We start from the raw sequence: 27,726 nt of genomic DNA on the forward strand, positions 1-27,726 counted from the left end.
ATTGCACACAAAAACTCTACTATAATCAGGAAGAGTTTTAAAGATACAATACAGTCATACCTCATGTTGCGTCTGCTTCAGGTTACGTCTTTTCAAGTTGCGTCCCGCGGCAACCTGGAAGTACTAGAACGGTTACTTATAATAATAATATAATAATTTATTATTTATACCCCGCCCATCTGGCTGGGTTTCCCCAGCCACTCTGGGCGGCTTCCAACAAAACACTAAAATACAATAACCTATTAAACATTAAAAGCTTCCCTAAAGAGGGCTGTCTTCAGATGTCTTCTAAAAGTTTGGTACTTCTGGGTTTCGCCGCTTGCGCATGCACAGAAGTGCTAAATTGCGCTGTGTGTGTGCACAGATGTGGCGCTTCTAGGTGCAAATGCTTCGAGTTGCAGGTGTGCGGGACAGATTACGTCTGCAACTCAAGGTTCCACTGTACAGTAATCGGTCTGGAGTTCTGTAGGCAATGGTAAGAAAGGTAGCTCAATGAAGGTGTCGACCCAGCATGCTGATGCCCATGAAAAGAGAAAATTCCATGCTAGGGATCATTTGGAAGGGAATTGAAAATAAAACTGACAATAGTGTAGTTGTTATGCAAACCTGTGGTGTGACCACATCTGGAATACTGTTTATAGTTCTCACCTCGAAATGGAAATGTAGAGTTGGCGAAGGTTCAGAAAAGGGTGTCATGAGACAAAGGTTATTAAGAGCAGAAGCCGCAAGGCCTACAAGGCCTACACAATCATTCAAGCCTGCTAACTGTTAACAGCAAGCTGCTAAGTCACTGTAACTCTTGACTCATCTTCAGTGATGACTCATTTGCCCTATAAAAGTAGCCAGCCTCTCTGGTGGGCATTGCATGAAAATGACAACACAAAAGCCTCTCTGTGGGCCTCAGTGTGTGTCTCAGCCAGTGTGTGTGTTGTGTTGTTGCAGACAAGAGTGGCTCTAGGACACTCAGTAACTCAGACTGTGCCTCTGTAAAGAGTCAGAGAGCTGCAGTGAGCACTCTGTGTATGCTCTTTAACTATGCTGTTTATGAACAGCATTTATTTTCTTCAGTAAAATTTTATTCTGTTTATAAAGAAGACTCTGCGTTGATTAATTTACCACTGCGCAATAAAGGGCAACTCAATTGATCAAGGGAATGAAGCAACCCCATCGTGAAGAAAAGTTGCAGAGTTTGGCGCTTTTTAGTTGAGAGAAAAGGTGAGTTTTCGCCTGGTGACAGGTTAGAAATTTATAAAATTATGCAGGGCATGGGGAAAGTAAATTCCGCCCCCCTTTCATAGCACTAGAAAATAGAAAGTAATTCTTTCCACAGCACGTAGTTAAAACTATGGAACTTGCTCTTATAGGAGGCAGTGAAATCCACCAACCTGACATATATGAAAGAAGATTAGACAGATTATATTAGACTTCCATTCAAGGCATCTGTGTTGCTTTATTACAGACCCTCCAAGTGTCCCTGTTTTCCAGGGATGTCCCTGATTTAGAGAAGCCATCCCAGTTTCTGATTTGATGCCAGAATGTCTCACTTCTCTTTAGGATGTCCCTATTTTTGTTGGAGAAATGTTGGAGGGTATGGAGTTAACTGACCCTTGAGCCGTCTGAAGGCAGTCCTGTATAGGGAAGGTTTTTTTAAAAAACGTTTAGTGATTTATTATGTTTTTATATATGTTGGAAGCTGCCCAGAGTGGCTGGGGCAACCAAGTAAAATGTGTGGGGTATAATTAGGGACAATATCATGGAATGGGACGTCCCAATTTTCATCAGTGAAATAGTTGCGGATGTGCTATTGTATAGAACATTTGCAGACCAGTCTGCATATGCTACTGCAGATAAGGATATATAGACTGTTAGAATGGGATACTGCGCCTTTTCGACAGAAGCAGGATTTTCTTCTAGTGGTCTTTGGAACAGTACTTAGCTGGCAGAACCATAGACAGAAAGGATGCTAAGGCCACACAGGAGCCATTCAACCAGCTCTGTGGAACCACAGATAGCTAGGGTTGCCATATTTCAAAAATAAAAAAACCAGAACACCCTGAAAGTTCTTGAGATTTTTAAAGCAAAACCCGAAAGTTTGAAATCCTGGTAATCTTCAAGATGTATGGCAGCCCTGCAAATAGCTCTTATATTTCAAAAAGTGGGTCCATTGCTTCTCCTCCCCTTCATGTTATTTCTGTTTCTCTTGGCAAATACTTTAGCTGGAGGTGAAACTGATTAATAGGATCAGCTTGCTGTTCTATAAAGCGTTCCACAGTTCATATCTCCGTTATATTTACAACAGTCCTGTAAGGAAGGCATCTGCCAACCTTATATGAAAACCTCCTTAAAGATGTTGAAACTTATATGTGTGATGTAGGCTTAGATACAAATAAATCTGTCCTGGGAGAGTATCCAAGTGGCTTTATTTTCTGTTGTACAGAAGAAGAGGAGGCCATAATTCTCCACATCCATGTGACATTCTTGTCACAGTTGATATAGAATCCTACTCCCATGGCATTTAAGAGTGCTCTGAAATTATTTGTGTTCTCAAATTGCCTTTCCTGCAGAAGTTATGGCCGGCCTCAGGAGAAAGCGCTTTGATTAAGAAATCCCTTTTAGCTTACAGCAATATCATATTCAGAAAATATGTCAGTGTATGACACTTGCAAGGAGCTACTGGGGCAGAGGCATGCCAAGCAAGCACCCTGAGAGGTCTGTGTTCCTCTTCACAGGGTAGAGGGAGAGTTATATGTGCCAGAAAGTGTTTGGCAAGGCCACACACCAAGAAAAGAGGCACACACCACCACCAGCAAGATAAAAAAAACCCACCAAATAGTAGTTGTTAGAGTGTTTGAAAGAGGTCCCTGGCAGGCGGAGGTTAGAAGAAAAGGAGCAACGATAAGCAGCATTGCAGGTGAGATAGAGGTTCCCAGAAGGGGAGGCTTAAATAAGAAGGAACCTGAGAAAGATGGCAAAGAATAGGGAAAATCCAGACGTATGGAAACCCATGTTGGCAGTGTCATTTTTGAAATATGGCAACCCTAGCAAAGAAAAAAAGGAGTGGGGAGGCCAAGTGGAAAGGAGTCATAAAAGGCGACATAGTTTCTGTCACTCCTTCCTTTCAACCATCTTAGGCATGGTCGGCCCACCCATGAGGCAAGGTGAGGTGACCACCTCAGGTGGCAGGATCTACAGGGGCATCAGTTCTTGCCTCCAATGATTGCATCGCCTGCAACAGCTGCGGCACATTTCTTGGAGGCCGGATCTGCTCCCTCAGCAATCCCCAAGCGCCACCTCTATAGTAGCCTCTCTGCCCTGGCAAGAGAGGCAAGTAGCCTCTCTGCCCTGGCAACCATTTTGTGGTTTGCCTCAGGTGCCAAAAATGTATTGGGCTGGTCCTGATATTAGCAGAGAAGCTGGTTTGGGTAGGGACACAGCATAGAGAACTTAATGTGCAATATTGTCAGGTGGTAATATTGTAAAGCCTTGCTACGGGAGGGATTGCATGATGGGAAGAGGGCTAATCTTGGTCTGAGTGCTAGGCTCACCAGGAGTCTCGGAAGATAAGAAACATCCTGCTGTTCAAGGGACCTGGGGAGGAAGGTTTAGAGAAGTTCACAGCACTTTAACCGAACTGAATTTTATGTGTGGTCATCGCCTTCGTATTCAAATCTAACGCTAAAAACTAGCAAAAAAGTTAATTTTACTACTCCTTTTTAAATAGATAATTAAAGATAAAGTTGAGTAAGATATATAGAGTGACTGCTTGAAACCAAGATTAGACTTGAGACACCCTCCTTGAAACCACAGCTTTTGGAGCAATTGTGGCTTGTTTGTTGTTCAGGGATGCTTCCTGAAGACCTTACCACCACCTTTAGGAAAACTGGACTTCCTCATCCTAGTGAACAGTGGTGCCATCATAAAGACAAATCTGATTAGATGTGTGATAGAGATGGGAGAGGGATTTATACAGTCTTTTGCAGTAGAACAATTTGACCCAGTGCTCTCAGACTTGCTTGCAGATTGGAACACAACAGAGGATTATGCATGCCTCTGGATTTTTGTGATGCAGTTTTGGTATATAAAAAGAGCCTCAGTGAAACAGACACAGGATAGATCTAGACTACTCAACTTATCCCTACTGCATCGTGAGTTCACTGCTAAGAGGACAAAGAATAGCTTGTGCTATCAGAATGAAAAGGGAGACCAGTTTGAATGTGGTGTGGTTTATCATGAGGGGTTCTGCTGGAATGAGTTAAGGTTGCTTTCATGTGTTCTCACCTCCATCCCATTCACAATCTTAAGAATTGCCGAAAAGGAATAGTACATTTTGCTGGGATGAAAATATCTACAAAATGCACCATCCCGCATTTTGCCACAGGCCTAAAAAAAAGGCATTGCTGAACTCTGGATGTCATACCAATGCAGGTAAAAGGTAAAGGAAGAGTGCAGTACAGTACAGTCAGGGCACCTATTTCCCAGGCTAGCGATATCACTGGCACAATTACACCAGTAAACTCCACATGAGTTCTGGCATAGTATTGGTGCAAGGGGTCTTCCTGTATTAGAGCAATGGGAGAAGCAGAGGCTGCATATGTCTGTCTGTGTGTGAAGAGATAGTTCAGGAACTGTGCCAAAAGGCAAGGACCTTTCTGTTTTTGTAAGTATACACATATGCTAACACTCTCATAAGACACTATTGTGCTGCATTTGGCAGAAAATATCCTTGAGTAATGACTTCTGTTCAGAAAAAATATAAGCTTAAAAAGTAAGAGAAATCAAAGAGACAGAAAAAAATCCTGATTCTGTCATTTAACTAACCAAAATGCTTAGCTTTTAGTTGTGAATGTCAGTTAACCAAAATGATAAAATGTTTTTTGATGAGTGAATGAAACAGTACATCTGCAGGGGGGGGGGGGTGGAATCAACTTTGTATTCTTCTCCCTCTTTTGCTACATTTACCACTCTTAAGGTAGACAAGAAATGCCTGGGGTGATTTACCAATGCAGCTCTATTTCTCGTTTTCTGAATTAAATCAATGAACGCTATTTAAGAAACTTGTTCAAGCACCTCCGTCATGTTGGATGATTCCTTCCTTTAAATGTTGACATTGTCCCTTCTTGCCAAGGGACATCAAAAAAAGGATGTTGTGTGCAACAATAACTCTAAAACGATGTAAACCAGAAAAAAAAGAATTCAGTACCACATTTTGCAAGGTTTCTTTAATAGGTGTAGATTTAAATTAATTGTGGGACCCAAGACATTTGCTGCTTTAACATTGTACCATTTATTGTTTCATATTAGTTTTCCTCTATTTTGTTTTCATATACAATATTCTAGGGACTACTATTATTTCCAGTTCATAATTATTTATCTCTTCCACTATATGCAAACACTAAACGGGGAACTGGCACAGATTTTGAAGATAGGCATACATAGGTAAAATGGCTTTGTAGGCACAGCGTTAAGTGTGGTGCAAGAGTGATAGGCAATGTGTAGACTATAATGGGATAGAACTTCACATTTTGGTGTGGTATAGAAAAGGATCCTTTTAGTGAGCAGCCCAACTGCTGGTCAATGTTTCCCTCCCACTCCAGGTGCTGGTGGCCCCTTGATGAGGTTGCCTGACTGCCAGGCTCACTGCAGCGTGAACCAAAAATATGGGTCCAGTGGCTGTGCCAGCTCCTGGAGCCCTCCACCCCCCAGCCAGCTTTGCCGTCCAAAGACCAGGTCAAGTGTACCTTTCTTTCCCCTGCATGGGCCTGTTGCAAACTGCTGAGCAACATTGAGACCTTCCAGCCACACTTCAAGACCCCTTGAGATCTCCCAATTGGGAGCAGGATGGCCATCCTCTGCTCATCCTCACTATAGATCTGTTCAGATGCCTGCCACATATGCACCAATAAGTTGCGACAACACTGAAGTTAATAAATCCAGGGAACAAACAAAAGTTTCTACAAGGAAGGCAACCTCCTGTCCTCGCATTACCTAGCTCAATTGGCACAAAGGGATGGGGGAAAGTCTTGATTTTCGTTTGTTTCTCATTTTATAATCTTTAGTTCAGTTCTTCACATTTCCACATCAATTTGTGATTTTTATTATTATTATTAATTATATATTTTTAAACCTTAACGGAAATTGATTGACATTTGGGTGTAATTTTTTCTCCTAATATACTCATAATTGTATGCAATCTTCACAGTTCTGTATGCAATTTCCCCTAACAGAACACATTTCAATCTTATTCTTACAAACAGGGCCGGATTTAGGTTTGATAAGGCCCTAAGCTACTGAAGGTAATGGGGCCCTTTATATGTCCAGCTGTCCTTTGTCAGCAACAAATTGTTGCTGTTTTTTTGTGTTGAATATATACTATATGGTAATATATGGACCTAATAGGTATCTAAAGCCATGTGCACATATAGAATGTAGGCACCCTATATATAGAAATGAGCAAACCAGTGATATTTGAGGGAGCAGGCTAGCAGGTGGGGCCCATTACTTACATCATAGGAGCCCACACCACACAAAATACTGTTGCTTATTGTAGGTTTTATTTTGTTTTTTGTCTTATATTTTGGAAATGTACATTCAGGTTTTTTTCTTTAATTTTTTTGGGGGGCCCCAAGAGAGTGGGGCCCTAAGCTATAGCTTGTTTAGCTTATACGTAAATCCGGCACTGCTTACAAATATTTGCAATTTTATGGGCACTATCTGACTACATGCATTTTTATGCACATTATTTGGCTGGAGAGTTATACAGCAGTCTTTGGAGAAGTGTGGTTTTTGAAGGTTCGGTGTGTTTTGGAAAGTGTAAATTATGTAGGCAGGGGCGGAGGAAGGGAGCGGTGGGGGCGGTTTGCCCCGGGTGTCACCACTGAGGGGGGTGACAGAACATTGGGCGGCACTCACTGCAGGGCCTGCAATGTACCCAAGCCACGCATCTCTCCTGGGAGTGACACGGTGGCTTGGGTGCCTGCAGGTTCCACGCTGCCCCATACGGTCCACCCGCTGCCTCCCCCCCCCCCCCGCCAGCTGTAGGGCAGCTGAGTGGGAGGAAGCAGGGAGACTCCTTGGAGGCCCTGCAGAGCATCCTGCCCCGGCTTGCCCCACCCCTGTGGGCAGCTGACTCTGCCGCCAAGAGCGGCTGGCCCTGCCCCCAGGCTCAGGACACACATGCCACTCCAGGCATCCGATCGGCTTGCTCCGCCACTGTATATAGGTTCCCCTTTAGCAAAGGCTTATGGCCAGGCCATTTGCAGTTGAGCTTACTGCCTAATAGAGAGCAGGATTGCTCTGTAAGTGTGCAGCTGGGGCTTATACTTCACCGCGGGAGTGATCACACTCAATTCCGAAGGTAACCCAACTGCTGGAAACCAGTTAATTGTACAGTTTTCATATACATTTTCAGTATAATGTGCACAGAAAAATATGAGAACTACAGTGGTACCTCGGGTTAAGAACTTAATTCGTTCTGGAGGTTCGTTCTTAACCTGAAACTCTTCTTAACCTGAGGTACCGCTTTAGCTAATGGGGCGTCCCGCTGCTGCCGTGTGATTTGTCTTCTCATCCTGAAGCAAAGTTCTTAACCCGAAGTACTATTTCTGGGTTAGCGGAGTCTGTAACCTGAAGTGTCTGTAACCCGAGGTACCACTGTATTCTGTCATCTGTAAAGCAGGATTTAAAGTCAGCACCATTGCTATAGCTTTCTCCTCTTGTAATGTTAAAGTTGTTGATATTTTAGATTGTGTACATCACTTTTATTAGGGAAAGAGGACTATAAGTATATCATTAATCACATCCTAAAGTCTATTGATTCTTTCCAGTCTTTCGTAGCCTTATGCTGATGTTAATATCTGGAAAACAAACTTTTTCTGTCAACTTCAACCATCTTAAAGGGCTCCTTAGCAGTGTTTATTAAAATTGGGTTGTGGGAGTTCCAAGGGAAATATTGCTTTCTGTCAGCTTTGTTGGTTCTTCACAAGTTAATAAGGACATGAAATATCTATTTTTTATCATTCTAAGGCCATTTGGTGGCGTTGGTGGCAGAGAAGATGATGAAATGCGCACATATTTAAAGGAACCAAGTTATTTTGAAGCAATTTTCACTTAAAAACCTAAACACATTAAATATCTCAGTGTGAAATAGAAACAGAATGATTGCAGGGAGGCCAGTGGTGCACATACCAATGTTACGCAGATTCCGATAAAAGAAAACCCACAAATTTCAGGGAACTTGGGTGCAGAAGAGAGAATTAATTCAGAACATTTGTTCCAGAAACTGGAGGCACACTTCTGTCAAGGAGCATATTTAAAATAATAAAATAAAATCACATGCAAAGCTATGAAACACAAATCTCCTTTAAGGACATACACTTCTTAAATCTTTACTTTATCTCTCATTCTAACAAAATATCTAACCCCCTGGGAAATGGCTTTAAGGGTAGTCAATGGGTCTCAACCCCTCAGTGAATTAGGGATCTCCCCTGCATGCAAAGACAGGTTCTGACAGGTTGAGCAGATGAGACCAATACTGGGTCCAATGTTCAAGAAGGCGGTTTCTGTATTTTCGGCAGAGGGAGGTGAGGGGCAGATGGGGCTCGTCAACCTGGGAAGGCAAACTCTTGATTCTAAACTTCCGCTGCCTTCAATCTATACTCATTCCTCAGGGTATAAATACCCAATATCTTCATGTTCACTCAGCACAATCAGTGAAAGAGGGAAGATGCGAAGTTTTTAAAAAACAGGTTCACTGGATCTCAAATGTGTTGAGGCTTTTTATAAAGGAATATTTTGATTAAGTATGCTGCTAAAGAATAAAATATCGTACTGCATTGTAATATTTGTTTATTGTTGTTCTCTTGTGGTGGTGTTTTCCATGGGCAGTGTTTTTTACACGCACGCGCGCACACACACACAAACACTTTTTTGTTGCTCCCATAGACAAATGGCCCTAAAATCACACTAGTAAAGGTAAAGGTACCCCTGCCCATACGGGCCAGTCTTGACAGACTCTAGGGTTGTGCGCTCATCTCACTTAAGAGGCCGGGAGCCAGCGCTGTCCGCAGACACTTCCGGGTCACGTGGCCAGCGTGACGAAGCTGCTCTGGCGAGCCAGCACAGCACACGGAAACGCCGTTTACCTTCCCGCTAGTAAGCGGTCCCTATTTATCTACTTGCACCCAGGGGTGCTTTCGAACTGCTAGGTTGGCAGGCGCTGGGACCGAGCAACGGGAGCGCACCCCGCCGCGGGGATTCAAACCGCCGACCATGCGATCGGCAAGTCCTAGGCGCTGAGGTTTTACCCACAGCGCCACCCGCGTCCCATAAAATCACACTAGTCTGGCCATTTTGTAGAAATTCCTTAACAAAACCAGCGACTAAAATTCCCTTACTGCAACACTTATTTCAGTGGTTTAATGTGCTCTAATACATGAAACACACTGATTGTCTGGGTAGTCCTTTCTGCAGAGATTAATGCTGCCAATCTGTGGTTGTGGTTTGGAGGAGACTTTGCCATGCAGCTGGGGCAATACACATTCTTGCATTTTACAATTATTTATTGCATGGAGCTTCCATTAAGGAGACGTGTTTCCAGAGACTTCCATTTAAGTGTAGTGTCAGAATTATCCCTCCTCAGTCACTTAAATAAGCCCAATTAATTCACCAGATCTTGATGGGCTCCGAGAGATATGTGCTATGCATTCACTACATGTGATTTTTTTCCCTCAGTATTGAAAGTAGTATCATACTTTCACTGGAGCCTCATGAGCTTTAGGCTGGAATTATATGTAGCAGTAAGTGTATGCAGCAGTGTGTCTAATTTTAGAAGCCCCAAAGCTAATTTTTCATTCATTTCATCATATGCCTTGCCTTATAATGAATGCACTGCAAAGAAATTCATAATGAGGAAAGGACTATAAAAATGTAAAAATCTAATTGTCATAATAAAAACCATGGTTTTTAAATTAAGATTTTCATAAAATAGGATTGTAAAAGCCTTCCCCCCCTATATTGTGAGAAAAGCAAAAAGGCTGCAATGTGTTTTTTACCAGATTGTGCAAACTAATTACCCAAATGTTTATCAGCATCATCTAGGAGCCAGTAGAGATACCAGATCGGGTTTTTGTTTCCTTTTAACACAAGTGACTGGGATTTTTTTATTGTTATTCTGGTATATTAAAAATAAGTCAAAGTTTTAATCTTCATCTAAATTCTGCAGCATTCTTGATGCTTCTTGCACACTCTGCAAATCTTCAGATATCCAATAACTACAGCAATTATTGAGGAAATTGTTCTGTGGCAAAACACTAGGGCAAGTTGATTGAATTACTTTCTTCTAGATTGATCTGTCCATAAGAATGTCACTGGAAGAGATTAAATCTGTTTTATGTGAGAAGCACCTGTACATACATCACCATTCTGTGTTCCTTTTGTTGTCATCTGAAATGGTTGGTTGGTAATAGGTAAGGTGATTCATCATTATCTCTAGCACCTGGGAAATGGTCCAGGTTGACTTCAGTTGAAGTGACCTATTAAAGGCACTTTAGGATTTGTGAACTTGATAACAGCATTTTGTGAAAGGCTTTTTTTTTTGTTACCAGCACCACAGAACCATTCAATATTATCCTGCCTTCCCCTAAAGATTAATAGTGGCATCACATTTTAATGTTTAATCTATTGAAGGCAAAAACTTCCACTGTCATTAGCAATAGACATGATCTAATAGACATAGTCTGTTAAAACAGTCACTTCCAGCATTGCTATTCAGAGGTGTATCGATGTAGACATTTGTATAATAAATACGGATATATACTGTGCTAATCTCCCAAATGTCACTAGCTTATCAAAACACTCATTTTTCCTTGATTTTTTTTTAAAAACTACTTTGTATAAAGTAGTTGCTTTGAATTTAAGTTTAATCAAAGTGTGGCAATTTAGTAGTAGGTGGGTCTTCCTTGAAGTAATTTCATTTGTCTTGGCTAAATTCTTTTAATTTACCTCAAAATCGGTGAAATTTTTTCTTGTAATTTCCTTTTCGATCCAGTTCAGTAGCTTTTCTAATAAGTACTGCAGTTGCCCCTGACGGTTTTTAAAGGAATAACTCAGAATAATATGATTGAAGGTGTATTCATGAGCTTTTATAGTAAAGTGTTTGATTCTAGAAAATCGGCTTAGCCAAAGGTTGTAACCTTTAAAAGTATTTCCAGTTACATTCTGAATTGTGATGTTATACTGTAATGCAGAATTTCTACAAGTGTTTCATTTATATTTAGCCTGTATTTATTTGGATAAATGCTACGATAGAATACAAAAGAATATTGTGTGTGTGAGAGATATATTTTCAAAATTTTAAACTTTGCCAAAGGGTATGTTAATATCTGATGAAGAAGAGGGTAGGCAGGTCTGAAAGCATATTAATATAGGTTTGGAACCAGAGTGTCCTTTCCACAAACAGATCCTTCTATTCATAGATGGGACTGTGTTATAGCAGAAGCTCCTCATTGGATGAAAGTCATAGGTGATTTTCATGGAAACTTCCTTCCCCCTCTCCACTGCATGGTCTCTCATTCTGTTTCAAAGGGTTTTCCCCATCCACCAGAGCAAGTTTTCAGATGGTTTCAGGAGGAAGGAGGAATCAGTTGAAACCGTCTCCCTGCTTCTCTAGCCAGAGAACAGCACCACTAGGCACAAGTCTGAATCCAACCCACAATATCTGAAAATACATATCTAAACCATCTAAGCTTTCTTCTTATTTTTTCCCCTGACAAGTAATTATGAATACCTTTGGGTTTCTCAATTACTGAAAAAGCTAGCATAAAAAGCAGCACCGTTGGCCTCTTAATAGTATAACATCAAAATAACAGATGTTTTGAGCAGGTGTTAAATTTTATGTCAGACATAAAGATTTTGTGAAACTCACGCATGTAGTTTAATTATCTATTTTCATCCTCCTAATCAGTATTTTTCTCTACTCGTCTTTTCCCCACAAAGCCTTCTATTCCAAGGGGCAACAGTGCAGAAAAACCTACAGCTGTGCTGTTTCTTCTTCTTCTTCTTCTTCTTTAATATAATAAATGCATTTTTTCAGACAAAGAGGAAGATAAAAAACCTCATCCTGGCAGCACAGATGTGGGGGTCCACGTCTTCAATGTTCATTTCACACCATATTACTGTATAAGTAGTACATGCTTATATGGAAGGCGTTGCAGTAGTCTCATGTTAAAAGAAAATAGTGAAAAAATTATGTATACAGAAAAGTTGGCTTTGCCCCAAACAAAATATATGAATATTTGGCTTCACACCAAACAAAAGAAATAGAGATGAGTGATAGCAATCTGAATAATTCAAAAGTGGACAGCACATTTGTGGAAAGCTGATTATCTCAAAAGATGGTGGTAATGAAAACATCAGGAAAGAGAGTTCTTTACTGCTCTTCCATGGGAAATGACAAAAATCTGGATTAGGAATTAGCAGTAAATTAGAATTGCCAAAGCAGAAAAAGCAGCAGCCTTTAGCAAAAAGAACAGATGGTGTTGTATAGACAAGTAAGAGAAATTTGCTTGGATCCTGCAAAGCGCTTTTAAAAAGGTCTGACAAAAGCAGGGGTGGCAACAGGAAATTCTGGGCCCAGTACACTGCATGTTCATTGGGCCCTCAAACCCACTTGCATATGCCTTGTGTCGTATGAAAATCTCTGCTCTCATTTGCAGGTGAAGTGGAGGGTCCCGGCATAAATCACTGGCCACACAAGTAATAAAACATTTGACAGACAGCGGACGTTTCCCCCCATAATTGAATTTTCATACTGGAAATTGAATTTCCACCTGCCACACAGCTGTTAAAAGAAGCAACAATTCTGCTTTGCCCCAGTGACTACCCTGAACCAAAGCTTAGGCTGCAATCTTTTATTAACTTACCTGGCAGTAAGCCGTTTTAAACATAAAGTCTTACTTCTGAGTAGTATGTGTATCATTGTACTATTAAGTTAACTATACAGTGAATTTTTCTTGACAGCCTCTTCTTTAGTTCCTGCACAGCAGGAGACATGATTAAAACTTTTTTGTGCAGATTTTGCATTTTCCATAGTGATAGATTTCTTTAACATCTACTCACACTTATTGGGTAGTAGTATTTGCACAAAATAACTTATAGGGAGTACCAAATCTCATATGAACCCACCACTAGAGACATGCGTTCTGGTTGCTAGGAAAAATGCGAGGGGAAACTTTGGATATTTCAAGGACTAAAAAAGACACAGAAACAGGAAAAGTGTACTATGGGGGCAGGGGAAACAGCACCTCTTTAGGGATTCCTATTGCCTATTGTCCAAATAACTCACTTATCAGTCAGCGTTCCAACTTCATTGGCTAAAAGCACTGAAAGGCAGGAGCAGCCAGAGTGGCTTATCTCACAGAAAATGCCTGGTAAATCAATTCCATCTGCAGCTATTTCTTGGTGTCTTTGGATGGAGGGCAACTTCCTCCTTCAGCATCCCCCTGATTTCTCCAAAATTCTTCTCTTCATGGAAGATACGGTACCTCTGCCTGATTTAGAGTGATTCCCTCCCCCCCCCATGCCACAACCCATCTTGTTCAGGAAGATTGAAGAAAGTGACAGGAGGGAGTTTGTGTGTGTTACTCTCTAGCTATGTGTGTAGTACAGTAAGCTGCAAGCAGGTTGTCTGAACTGTTTCATTTTAACATGGACAGACCCTGTTTTATCCCCTACCTAGGGAAGGTGCTGGAGGAGGTGTTGACTATAAAACTTCAGGTGCTTTTAGAGGAAATGTATTACCTGGACCCACTCCAATTTGGACCGAAGCCTGATTTTGGGACAAATTAGTCTTGGCTGCCTTGATGGATGGCCTTTATCAAGAGAGATGCCCTGATGACCCTCTTTGATCTCTCAGATGATTCAATGCCCTCAACCGTGGCATCCCACTGGATTGGCTCTGGGCCTTAGTAGTAGGAGGCACTGTGTTGAAGTGGTCATTCTCCTACCCACAGGGTCATTTCAATTGATTAGTGGTATTAGTCACATCTCTCTCCTCTGTGATATGGGTTGGTGCTGAGTTTCATGAATTTTCAGTGGCTTCCGAAAACACACTTGTTTGCTCAGGCATTTGCTTGGGATTAATGCTGGAGTCTGCTATGACTGACCACTTTACTGTTTGTTCAGTCTGTGAATGATATATTTTAATCATTGCAATTTCAAATTGGTATGTGTCCCACTCTGGGATGGTTTGTAACAGTGAAAAGCTGTAAAAATGAAAATATAACAAGCGTACGTTCTTCCCCTCATCCTTCTGTTATGGCCAGGGCTTTTTTTTCAGCCGGAACTTACTGGAATTCAGTTCCAGCAGCTCTCAGGTGGCCGCCATTGGCATTCTAAGTGAACGAGGGAGGTGTTCATGGGGAGTTCCAGCACCTCTTTTTCTAAAAAAAAATGTATATCACTGGTTACAACAGTGTTTTAACAAGCATAGTGCAAGCCAGGCAGCCTAGGTGGGGCAGGAGAGAACAGCATGCAGGAGGGAAATTACAGCTGGCCATACTTATTGCCACACACAGTGATTAATTGAACAACTGGCTCAAATTAATCTCTCTTGACTCTGAGAAGTCACATAGTGGAGGGTGGAATATGCCACTGATCACATGTTTAAGAAGATGTTTTATGCCCCCAGGCAAGGATCAATGACATATTAAAAAGGAAAGGTTTGAGCTGAGGACTTCCATAAATATATAAATCCATTGCTTTAATATACTAATTAATCAAATCAACTGCTTTCTCAACCTTTGCTCTCCTAAGTTACCAATATCTCTATTGAAGCTCCTGTTCCATTGCTGAAACATCTCCAGACACCAGAAACTCAGTATTCTTGGAGGGGCCTGAAGTTGATCAGTGCATAGTAGTAGTATTATAGGATTTGCTATCAACGGGAAAGTGATTGTGCCAAATGACCTCTACTGGTGGCACCACCACAACAGCAACATTATCTGTTTAATTTATGAAATACATAATGATACTAGGTCACTAGCACCCAAAAAAATCTGGAGGGCCACATGTTGCCCACCCTGAATTAATGCATCTCTAGCTCTATCCCTCTTCCCCCCAATTGCTGGTAATAGAGCTGGGTTTTTTTCCACCTTCTTTACAGTAAAGCCATTAAAGTTGTGAGCTTTACTTCATGGGCATTAGCTTGAAGAATGATTGTAGGTTGCCTGTGAAAGAAATAGAATGCTAGCATGAGATTAAAGCACACCCAGTAAAGAGAAGTCTGTGCCCAAAGTTGCTGTCGTGACTACTGCTGTGTTAAGAACCAACAAAACAGTGAGGTCCAGAATCTATTATCTGAAGTATGGTATCCTGGAAAATGGCCTTATGTAATCTGTTCCCTTGTTCTTCGTGCTATTGTGTGGATTTTCCCTTCAGATTTAAGATTGGTTTTTCCCTGGACATTTTTAGACAGACGATATATCAATTGATGAAAAAGGTGAAACTTCAGCAGTCTTCTCTAAACTGATGTGGTGAAAACTTTTTTAAAGGCTGCAGTCTTTTGTATGCGTAACTGGGAGCAAGTCCCACTGAACCCGGTAGGATGTACTTCTGTGTAGGCACGCCCAGAATTGCATTACACAGGGCAGATTTAGGGGAGCGAGACTAGTTCCGTCACACAGGGTGCAGAGCCTCAGGCCCGCCACTGGGGACACCACAACTATGATTTACAATGGAGTGCAAGAAGTGGAGGGGAGCCAAATTTTGGCATCGCATTGGGCGCCGTTGAAATTTGAGATCCTAAGGCTTGCTACTGTCAGCTTCAGGCTTGGGTCTGGATGAGTCCCAATGCCATTGAATAACGGCTGTGAGAGCAGCTTGGGCATTGATGGATCCTGGTTCAGAACGGCCTCCAGGGTGCAGAGCATGGAGCAAACTTGACTTTGCCGTTATGAATTTCTCCCAGTTCTGAGCTTTGGTAAGATAATTATTAATTACATTCTATACACCCACCCGTGGGTTAAACCACAGAGCCTAGGACTTGCCAATCATAAGGTCGGCAGTTCGAATCCCCACGACGGGGTAAGCTTCCGTTGCTCGGTCCCTGCTCCTGCCAACCTAGCAGTTCGAAAGCATGTCAAAGTGCAAGTAGATAAATAGGTACTGCTCCGGCGGGAAGGTAAACGGCGTTTCCATGCGCTGATCTGGTTCGCCAGAAGCGGCTTAGTCATGCTGGCCACATGACCCGGAAGCTGTACGCCAGCTCCCTCGGCCAGTAAAGCGAGATGAGCACCGCAACCCCAGAGTCAGTCACGACTGGACCTAATGGTCAGGGGTCCCTTTACCTTTTATACACCCACCTAGTCCATAGGTAGCTTTACAGAAACCAGTGTCAGATATTAGGGTTACCTAAATAAGGTATCGGTGGTTGATGTCATTTTATAGTGTGTATAATGTTTTCCCCTTCAGTACTTGTAGAGAATATAGAGTGCTGCAACACTGGTGAACTGCAAGTAAGTCACAAAGTTTTGTGTCTGTAGAAGCTCAGTTGAAATATGTTGAGTCAAACTTTGGTGGATTATGCCAGACATCAATAATGTACTGAATGGAACATATAAGGTTATGTCAAATACCACTGCATATTCTGCTGGCAAATGAGAATTTTAAATATAATCACTGTGACAGCAGTGCACCTATTTTTGAACTGACATTTATTCTCCACATGGTTACTAAAACTTTTATATTTTCAAGTCCCCATAATGCTATGTAATTTATGAGTTGTGTCACTAATTTAACATGCTTCTTAGGCTTTTTTATATCAGAAACTTGAATAAAATAGTAAACTTTCCAAGCCAATGATTGACTTGAAGGTACTAACCTTATTTTCTTATGGGTGAATTACATTGCAGTTAATATACTACTGCATTGTATATTGCAAGTACTGAAATCTTTTGCTCCAGCTTTGTATTCATTATTTGATACCTTGCTAAAAATGGTTGATCTTTGCAGACTCATCAGGAGGAAAAGCTTTTTAATGGCACTCAAGGCAATCTCAAAAATAGAACAAATATCTAAAAAGTATGACATAATCATCACAATTAATTAAGGGTGGTGTTTACAACCTAATGGCAACAGCTAATTGTGTATGGTTTTGAGGATGTTGCTGCAAGATTTTACTCCAATCTTGTTTCATATATAAGAATATAGATTTGCATTCATAAATGAAATAACTAATAGGAGATACAGAAGAGAAGATGCTCTTAGTACCTTCATTAGTAGAAGCATGTAATGTGTTTGCAGAAGGGACTTTTTATAGTGGTACCCTTAATTTGAAATGCTCTCCCCAAGAACATATATCTGACTCTGACATTACAAGCTTTTGGGTAGCATTTTCCCAGGTATCTAGATGTTTGATGGTTTTTGAAATTTTGGCCCAGTTATATGTTGTGTGAATTAGTTTGATTCATGCTTTTGTTTAATACCCTTGAATCCTTGATGAAGAGTGATTAAGAAATATTTAAAATAAAGTAGGATAGTAGATCCAGACCCAGGAATTTTTTCCACAATGAACATATTGGGGCATATTACTGGTGTACAGGGGATTAAGCTGGCATAATGATGTATGTCTGTAATTCTGTGCTTGTAAAGAATATATGTGTGTGCAAAGGGCTGCATACCAATGTGACAAAAAAAAAAAGATAATGCAAGATGGGATACGATAGTTGGCTCTTTACCTTTTCTGCTCTCAGCCAGAAATACCCTGGGTATCCTGTCAACAGCCCTCTGACTGTCAAGGAACTAGTGGTGCTCAACATGAAATTGCTAGCCATCCTGCTATTCCAGGATTTGGTGATCTGTATGATGGAAATACAATGAGTGATGTTGGATGAGATAGATGATGTTAATGTGTCCCAACTCTGTCCAACAAGGTTTTTTGGTGCAGCAGCAGGTGAGCTGTGATAAACACTAAGGTGACATTTGTGATGTCATCTTCTGCCCACTTGCTATCCAGGTGCCCTGTCCAGTCATCACCTCACTGAATACAGTGGTACCTCTGGTTACGTACTTAATTCGTTCCGGAGGTCCATTCTTAACCTGAAGCTGTTCTTAACCTGAAGCACCACTTTAGCTAATGAGGCCTCCTGCTGCTGCCGTGCCGCCGCCGTACAATTTCTGTTCTCATCCTGAAGCAAAGTTCTTAACCTGAAGCACTATTTCTGGGTTAGCTTAGTCTGTAACCTGTAGTGTATGTAACCTGAAGTGTATGTAACCCGAGGTACCACTGTACACAGATTTGGGGTGGGTCATTCTGTTGATGTACAGCAGGTGGAACACTACCAGCTGAGACGTGTGTCAGCTAGGATATGAATTACTGAATGTAATAATAATAATAATAATAATAATAATAATAATAATAATAATAATGCCTTCAATATCTTTTACTTTGTTAAAACGTTATTGTTATCAGCAAGATCTTTGAGTAGAAAAGTTTTTTTGGGGTGGTGGCGGCTTGAATATATATTACCTCACTTACACTTGCTTTCTAGTAGAACAAATGAAGATTTAACTGTCTGTGCTCTTCACTGATTTTCCTCCCTGACTGGGGGCACTCCTCCCCCCACTTTGATTTGTAAGAATTGACACACACATCCTTCCCCAAAGGAAGAACTCCATGCAGAGCCAAGACAAGCCACATGCAGCTTAAGAACCTGGAGGCTAATATAATTCCTCTAAACAATAAACATTTAATTGATCTGTTATGTCCTCAAGCTTAAAGTTCCACCCGAATTGGCCAGTGGAAGCCATACATCAACAAAACTCTAGACATGTAATGTCCTATTGTACCCAAATGTCAGCTGCAGAGAAGTAATTAACTTTTGAGGAAGCAGTTTTAACCTGGATATTGCAAGTATTGTCTTTATATTGTATAACTTGGATATTAACTCTATTCTTCAAGTATTGTTCAATTTCGTGAATATTTAGCATGCCGCTATACCAGAATCAGTTAAGAGTTAGGCTTTTTTTGTACCTAACTTCTTTTGGGTTGTCTGAGAGATACAGTCTTACTTTGTTTTGCGGCTGGCATCCATTCCGGAGCCCCAGCTGCTAGCCGAAAAGGACGCAGGGCAAAGCGCCGCGTCTGCACACGCGCACGGAGCGGTTTGCACTTCTGCACATGCACAAAATGCAATTTAGCGCTTCTGTGCATGCGTGAGCAGCAAGCCCGGAAGTAACCTGTTCTGGTACTTCCGGGTTTGCCATGGATGTTCCCTGGAATGGACACTAGACAAGGCGGACGTTTGCGGAGGTATTACTGTACATGTACTATGTGTACAGAAACATTATGTTTCTCTGATTCAGAATAGATGCTTAATGACGAGGCAGAATCCCAAATGGAAAACATTTTATGGTCCCATCCAGCTCAACTGAAAACTGGATTGTGGCATTCCGTTCAAAAGCCAGCAACAGAAGTCTCGTTTAGTGATAGGATGACCAACTAATTCCATCCCGCATCAGTCTTGTGAACACTTCAGCATGGTTCCATTTTGTCCTATTTTGTGCAGATTATTTTGAATTTTTCGTGGAAAGTCCACATTTAAATTACCGCATTTTTCTGTGTATAAGACAAGGGTTTTTTTAATTAAGAAATAATGTTAAAAATCAGTTGTTGTCTTGCACATGGATAGTGCAGGGGGGGGGACGGGCGATTGGTATCAGCTGCAAGCAGGAGATTTTTCACGGTGATTGGGTGGGTGATTGGTGTCTGAGGCAAGGGCTGCTGGGGCAAATGGGCGCACAATTTATGGCTGCTGTTGGTGAACGGGCAGACGATTGGTGGCTTCGTTAAAAGCTCAACAACTCTGGGCAATCCCCCCCCCAAAAATGCTCAACAACTCTGGGCAATCCCCCCAAAAAAGTTTCACAACTCTTTCCTTAATTTGTAGTCCCCCAAAATAGGGGTCGTCTTATACATGGGGGCGTGTTATACACGGAAAAATATGGTATATACATTTTGTATGCACTTGTAAAATACACATTTAAACACATAAAATACAGTCTTCAATGCTTTCATCCATAATACAATGCATGTTATGTGAATATTCAATACAAAATACATATTTTGTGCTACTTTTATGCATTGCAAAATTTAGAGAAGTGTGTAATACAGCTGGGAGTTGTGTTCTGATCCACAGTAAATCTTGAGTGTCAGCTTGGGTTGGTCTATTGCAAAAAAGCAAACCAAATAAATCCCCCATCCTGACTCTTGCTTTTGCTCTTCTTTTTAACAGTAACCTTCACATCCAGACTTTTAGATATTTGAGTACCATTCGTTCTTCATATAATAACAAAAATCCTTCTTCCACTAATTGTTATATAAGATGTTGTCCTGTCCACTTCTCAGCTTTGTATACATTCCTGCTCAGTCTTGTTGGGTGATAATGACAGTTGCCAGCATATTAGGCTTGACCATCATGACTTCAATATATCGAGTGGCTTCATGCCTGTTTAATACTGTGGAATTTTTCATTAATATATTAAGCAAAAGGGATGAGGAAGTGTTGCAGTAATATAACTGAGAATTTTTATTTTAGTGAAATGGAAATTTGACATAATAGCAAAATCTGTCTTGACTTAAAACTCGGGGCCTAGTTCACCTGGTAGAGCTCCACAGTCTAGATTCTTCCATTGGACACTGCCTCATGCTGTAGCAGGCCATTGGCTTATTTAAAGGTAAAGGTAAAGGGACCCCTGACTATTAGGTCCAGTCGTGACCGACTCTGGGGTTCCGGGGCTCATCTCGCTTTATTGGCTGAGGGAGCCAGTGTACAGCTTCCGGGTCATGTGGCCAGCATGACTAAGCCTCTTCTGGCGAACAAGAGCAGCACACGGAAACACTTTACCTTCCCGCCGGAGCGGCACCTATTTATCTACTTGCACTTTGACGTGCTTTCGAACTGATAGGTTGGCAGGAGAAGGGACTGAGCAACGTGAGCTCATCCCGTCACGGGGATTCGAACCGCCGACCTTCTGATTGGCAAGTTCTAGGTTCTGTGGTTTAACCCACAGCGCCACTCGTTTCCCTTATTTAGCTCAGCATTATCTACACTGGTTTGCAGTGTCTTTCCAGGGTTTCAGGCAAGGGGCTCCTACCTGGAGATGCCATGGTGTTAACATAGGACCCTTTCCATACAAAGCATGTACTCTTAACACTGAGATATGGCACCCCCATTAACAGCAATATCCCAAAGAAAAATTGACCCATATGTTTACAGAACTTCATCAGATATAGCCATTACTATGCAGGCACAGACACCAATCAGGCATGTGATAATGGGGGCCCAGAATGCTGTTAGTTCGCTTAAATTCCATTTGATGCCATACAGATATAAAATCCCTTTGTTTATATGTTCAATAAAACCAATGTCCAATCATGTCCATGTAAGTAAGGGGAAGGGGAGTGCTTTTTCATTTTTGTCAAATGGCATATACATATTTATGGAAAATTCCAGTTAAATAAGTTGGCAAATTATAAGGTATTTTAATAAATCAGTTGTTTGAGTGGCAAATCTGGCTAAGTTGGCAGATTTTAATAAGATAACTACAGATTTATCCCTTTGACAGTCTAATGAGAGCTTCAAAGACAGACTCTTCACTTCCTCTGAAAGAGGGAATGACATAGATTTAATAAGGAACACAATTTTACTCCTTGAAGTTTCTGTCTAATGTATACATGTTTGAATAATTCATATACATGTATCTATTTGCAGGTTGAAGTTTAATTTATTACTTAAGTCCTTCACTGGCTGATGGAAATATACTAATTATTAACTTCAGAAGAAACCTCTGGTTTTCAGTCTTGGCATAGGGTTTGTGCATAAATGTGGTCTGCTGCTTTTAGAAGCCATGGCAATGACCAGAGGCAAATGTCACATATTCCAGTCCAACAGAGAAAGTCCAGCATGCTAGGAGATGAAAGGGGCAAACGTTTTTAAAACCCTACCACCACATCACCAGGACATCAGAAAAAATAAAATTGCAGGAACTCACTACAACCCATCACAAAATATTTGACATGCAACTTGGTTCTACATATAGCAACACATCTGCCCCAGTGTTCCTCGAGCAGTTCTCCCTGCCCCCTAGATACAAAACCCGTAGAACAGTTAATATCAAACGTGTCTGAATTTCAGCACGACCTTCTCAAGCCCTCAATATTGCTAAACCACTGTAAATGGACTGTCAGTTAAATTATGAGGTGGGGGTGGGGGGAGGATGAGAGCCAGTGTTTAAGTACTCCCTTACTGTTATTTAAAATGAAACTAAATTTCCAGCTACAGACCAAGCATATTGGAGAAAGATATTCTAGGTGAAAGTTCTTCCTGGTGTACCAGTTTTATATGTGAAGGGAGTAAAATAAAAAATGGAGAAGTATTAAACCCCTCCAATCTATGAACAGACAGATCATATATTTCCTCAGTAACTTAAAAATAGGGATATTTATTGCTGACTCATGGAGAGAATGCTACCAACAGTCCTGGAACAACAGATAATGACCATTCTATCTTCTGCACTGTTTCTAAAACTCCTGTGAGTTCTTAATATCCAATGTGTGTTCTAGTGAGACACAGTGAGATACAGGAAACGCATGAGCAAAACCCAATAGGCACATGCACAAGCTGTTTGCTTCTTCAGTGTGGCCCACACCTCTTTTTTATGTATATATTTATGTATTTGTATGTGCTTGCTCCTCAGTCAAGGGCTTTCAGAGCAACATACATCAGAAATGAAGCTAGAGTAAAATTGGATAACATTAAAACAACACAGCAGAGCGGGGGGCGGGGGAACAGTATTAAAATTTCATTTAAAACAGATAGATCTCAAAGGTCTGCACTTGGTGCCAAAAAGAAGAGAGAGAGAGCACCAGCTGAGTCTCTGGAGAGTGACACTGTTCCAGTCAAGTACATGGAGGAGCAGCTGGGAGCATCACCCCAGATGGGAGTAAGCAAGAGAGTAAGCAAGGGAGTGGAAGGAAAAGGATGAGAGTAAACATAGAAGTTGAAGGGCGCTTGTTGCTTCCTTCTCCAGGGATAAGAGATGTCCTGGAAGCCAGTGTCTTGTCTTTTCCAGGGAGGAGGATGTAGCGCAGTGACGTTGCATGCAGAAGGTCTAAGGTTAAATCTCCAGCATCTCCAGACAGGGATGGGACTGACCCTTGTCCCAAAGCCTGGTGTGCTCATAGCAGTCAGTGTAGACAATACTGAGCTAGGTGGATCAATGGTCCGACTCAGTATAAGGCAGATTGCTGGGAAATGGAGTAGTGAAACTCCCAGGCCAGGAGCAGTCCCTCGTCAACTGGACCTTCTCTTCCACAAAGTTGGTGGTTCCTCCTGAGATCTAGAGGGAACCTGCTGCTGCCCTGGGCTGCTTTGGAAGGAAGAGGAAGGTGTAGATCTAACTGACTAACTTACTTTCTTGTGCTTCTTTCCTTTCCTTTAGTCAATTCAGCCTAGTTTATGTTAATATAATACGTGTTACATAGACTTGAGAGAAGTAAGGTCTTGGGTTTATGCTGTACAGTGTAGTTAATTTGTTTTGATTTTTTGTATTTTCCACCTTGTCTACTCCTTTCACAGGTGGAATATAAATTGCATAAATAAATCTTATGAGTCTATGAAATACTGCATAATACTCTCCTGCGTTATTTTTATGCATTTTCCTCTGACCTGTGTTATTTCTGTTTGCCCTTTACAGATAGATTTCGTATTGGGCATATCATTAAAGGAAAGTAGAGGAAAACATCTGCAGAATAATTCCCTGGTCCTGGGAAAGCAGCCATAAAAGGGATCAGGGCACACAGAAAGTTCTGACAGTTTGAACATATTGTTATGTGTGGCCAGAAATCCCTTTGGGCCCACTAAACATAATTTTGTAATATACTGTAAACACGAAATAACAAAGCATAATGTATAAGAAGTGGGGGCTGGGGTGGAGACATCATAGATGCAGTCATTGTGGCCAATGTGGACACAAAATGGAGGACATCATGACAATAGGGTTCCATCTTCCAAGCACAGCACTGTTAAGGGTTTTCTTTTGAAAATCCTGTTTTATCTTAGGCTTTGCCATGCAAACAGTCCATGTAGATGATTTATTACATTATTTAATCGTGTCTGGGTTTATGTATTTGTGAATTGGTTTCAGTAAGTCCCAAAGGAGGTCATGACTTCATTATATTAACCACAGTGCCAAGTACATAGTAAGCAAAAGTACCCTAGGTTAAGAAAGAAGGAAGGAAATTTGTACATTTTATACCAGCAGGAGATGAAGAGAAACAGAGACACCGAGAGGTGAATTAGCTTCCACAGCACAGAGTCAAGTCAGATCAGTGTTTTTGCTTGCAGGGTGAATGTTTGATGGACCGAGCCATATTCGACAAAGAGGGAGATGTGTTAATCTTATTTACTCCCTCAAGGACATGCTTTTAATTGAAAGGAAGTAAGCCATGGTTGCAAGGCACACTGTTAGCATTAGCTTGTAATCAAAAGCAAGGCTCAGTAGGGACAAGTGTGACAAAAAAGATGCTAGGTTGGCTGCTTGCTCATAAGTAAGTAACCTGCAGCTGCAGCTGATAAGGGGCTGCAAACCTGCAGGCTCTTCCTGATGGCTTATATGGGTTACAGGCAGCAAAAGAAGGCAGAGGCTGTCTCTTAAAGGAGGATAAAAACTGGTGTGAGGTGGTGGGTGGCCTGGTTGGCTAATTTTTCCCAACACCTGATGAGTAGGCTTCTTGGACAGATAGGAAGTAATGAAAAGCTGTCTTAAGCTTGTGGGGGACAGTGTGACCTTTCATACCTTTTAGCTTTGGTGGTGGTTTAATATTTTATTTCCGGTTTTCTGTAGTCAGAGACAAATTGCTACAGGTTTGCCAACTCACTTAATACACCTGAACCCCCAAACATCTCAACACTAGCCCCAGCACATCTGTCTCTCCTGGTTTGGATGGAATGGAGAGATAGATATGGGTGTCATCAGCACACTGATGGCACATTGCTCCTAATCCCCAGATGACTCCCCCCATCCTAAAGGTATCAAATTGGACGAGAGACAAGACAGAACCCTGTTGAACCCCACAACACAATTGCCACTGTGCCAAACAGTGGTAGCAAATCTGGAGACAGGAGTGGACCCATTGTCACATATTACCCCCAACTGACAGAGTCTCTCCAGAAGGGTATACCATTGTCCACAATATCAAAAGCCACCAAGGGATCATAGACAACCACCAAGGTGGCATTCCACTTCTCATGATAAATGTCATGGGCCAGGAATCAGCTTTGCCTGCTGAACAGCAGCCTGAAGGGGGTGAAGGCAGCGTGACTTCACCTGAAACTGATCAACCTTCACAAAGGAGAAGGCACAGATGAGTAGCAGCTCTTAGTCTTTCCTAAGCAGCAGGCAGATGCTAGAAAAAAATGCCTTTAGTTCCTGGCTCTGCACTGCTGCTTTCTTCTCTCCATCTGGATCCTTAGCTCTGTGACCATCTGAACTTCCTGACCTCTGGACTAGATCCTTGGCTCTGTGATCACCTGGACTCTCTGACCTCTGGACTGTCTTCTGACTTTGTATGTGGATTCTGCTCTCAAAGGGACTCGGACGGGGCTACGACAATAAAGGCCCATATTCAGGAGGACAGAGGCAACTTCTGGGCTGAAGCAGCCAGAAACTGGATTGAAAAAAAGATTTAGATGTTCAGCTTCATCTTGGTGCACCTGCAGCTGCCCAGCTACCACCCTATAGAAAACTACAACTGATTGGTAGTTATCTAATACCTTTGGGTCCAGGGATATTCTCTTCAGGAGGCTGCTGCTTCCATTGAAGTAGTCAGCTCCACCCCTCCTGCAAAGAATCATTAGCCATTTCCTGGAACCACTCTGTCAAGCCCTCCTTGACTAGATCACACAAGCCAAGATGGGCAAGAGTCAGCCAGATCACTGCAGGTGTCTTGTCCACATCCTCAAGTTTGCAACTCACAACTGATCTCACAAGATGTGGGTAGATGGTGCTCTGAGGGTTCTTGCCATCATTTGCTTTAACTGTGGCATCAAGCACAGGGAATGTGAGCTATTTTCCCCTCAAGGTAGACAGAAAAATTGGTGCCAACAGGTGGAACAATGTTCTTATTAACAGGCTGGACTTGACCACCCTATTTAGAACAATTTTCTAAGCTGTAGAATTTATGCTCCCCCCCCCCCAATTTCTCTATGTAATTGTGGAATGTGATTCAGCCATCTCGCCCTTTACAAAGGACCACAGCTGTGACCATATAATATTTGATGGTAACATTGTATGTTGGATAATGCATTTTATCCGAAGCTTCTTTTGATGAAGGTGGCTTATTATATGGAGACAGCTGCTCTGGATCCAACCCAAAGTTTTTAATTCAAATTTAAACTTTGTTTTTCCAACTGTATAGGTTCAGCTCCCATCATTGGACACACCCCATCATTGGACACACCCATTTCACCAATCACCTTTATACTGTGTGTGTACTGGGGCAAAGGACTGCTACAGTTGTTACAATCATAGAATTATAAAATTGCAGAGTTGGAAGGGACTAGAAGGGTCATCTAGTCAAACCCTCTGCAAATGCAGGAATCATTTGCCCAGCGTGGAGCTGAAACGCACAACCCTGAGATTAAGGGTCTCATGTTCTACCGACTGAGGTGTGATTAGTGCTTCATTATAATGAAGAGAGATGATGCTTCAGGAAGTGAGCATGCTGGGGACTCTGGGGATATAAGGAATTGAGGTACAAAGATTATTGTGTTGGACACTCGACAATAAGAGCAGGAGTGTGTTCCTCTTGGAAAAGAAGTCACTCAGTATCCCTTAATTTTCAAGTTTGACCTGTTTTCCTAGGCATTCTGTTGCATAACTGTTGCATAACACAATGTGCTTATTGATGGGGGTGAGGGTGGTTGAATAACTTACGGACAGTCTGCTTGATGTAATCATTCTGATTGCTTTACTACTACAGTGAAATGTTTGAAAATTATATGTAACCAATTTTGAACGTAAGGCCATGTCTCAGATGAAAACCTGTTGTTTTGAGAGGTATTAGAAAGCTCAAATTGCCCATACATCAACTCTACTTCTGTATGGCATGAAATGTATATGTGGCTTCTGTGTAAAACATTTCATAAAAAAGAAAAAGCTAAGCCGTGTCAGCATAGTCCATTATGATAGAGATTAAGTATAATATGTCCAGACTGCTGTATTTAATTGTATATCTTTATTAATACTACGTATGCATTATCTTCACATGCACACAGTAATGAGCCTAATGAGTTTTTGCTTCACTTTTCAATGCCACATTTTTTTACTCTCCCTAGGTTGACAGGCATGAATCTTCCCTCTCCTGTTATCAGCAGCAAAAACTGGTTACGGCTCCATTTCACTTCTGACAGTAATCACAGGCGGAAAGGATTTAATGCCCAGTTTCAAGGTAAGAATTACATAGGGAACTGTCAGTAGAAATCTATTCCATGCCCCCCCCCAAAAAAAATCTAAAAGAAGTCATGGTAGTGAAAATGTTTTATTTAGACACTGTACATTTGGGGGATAAACAGCCAAGAGCCAAGTCCTTTCCAGCTTGGAATCACAGTCCTTGCCACTCAAAAATATTGGTCTCAGTTGAAATCTGTTTAATAGCCCCATGATTGCTGCTGT

The 27,726-nt window shown here is 41.5% G+C and overlaps 1 protein-coding gene across 2 annotated transcripts in view; it reads left to right on the top strand.

Annotated features, from left to right (window-relative positions):
* The window catches only part of CSMD1 (CUB and Sushi multiple domains 1), a 937,839-nt gene that overhangs the window by 560,428 nt on the left and 349,685 nt on the right, over positions 1-27,726 (top strand). For both annotated transcript variants that reach the window (XM_083606880.1, XM_083606881.1), the window contains exon 6: positions 27,390-27,502. In XM_083606880.1, the coding sequence (XP_083463006.1) occupies positions 27,390-27,502 (113 nt within the window). The remainder of the gene's footprint in view (positions 1-27,389; positions 27,503-27,726) is intronic.

The sequence above is a fragment of the Podarcis filfolensis genome, assembly GCF_964270895.1.
Source record: "Podarcis filfolensis genome assembly, chromosome: 3".
Taxonomy (NCBI): Eukaryota; Metazoa; Chordata; class Lepidosauria; order Squamata; family Lacertidae; genus Podarcis; species Podarcis filfolensis.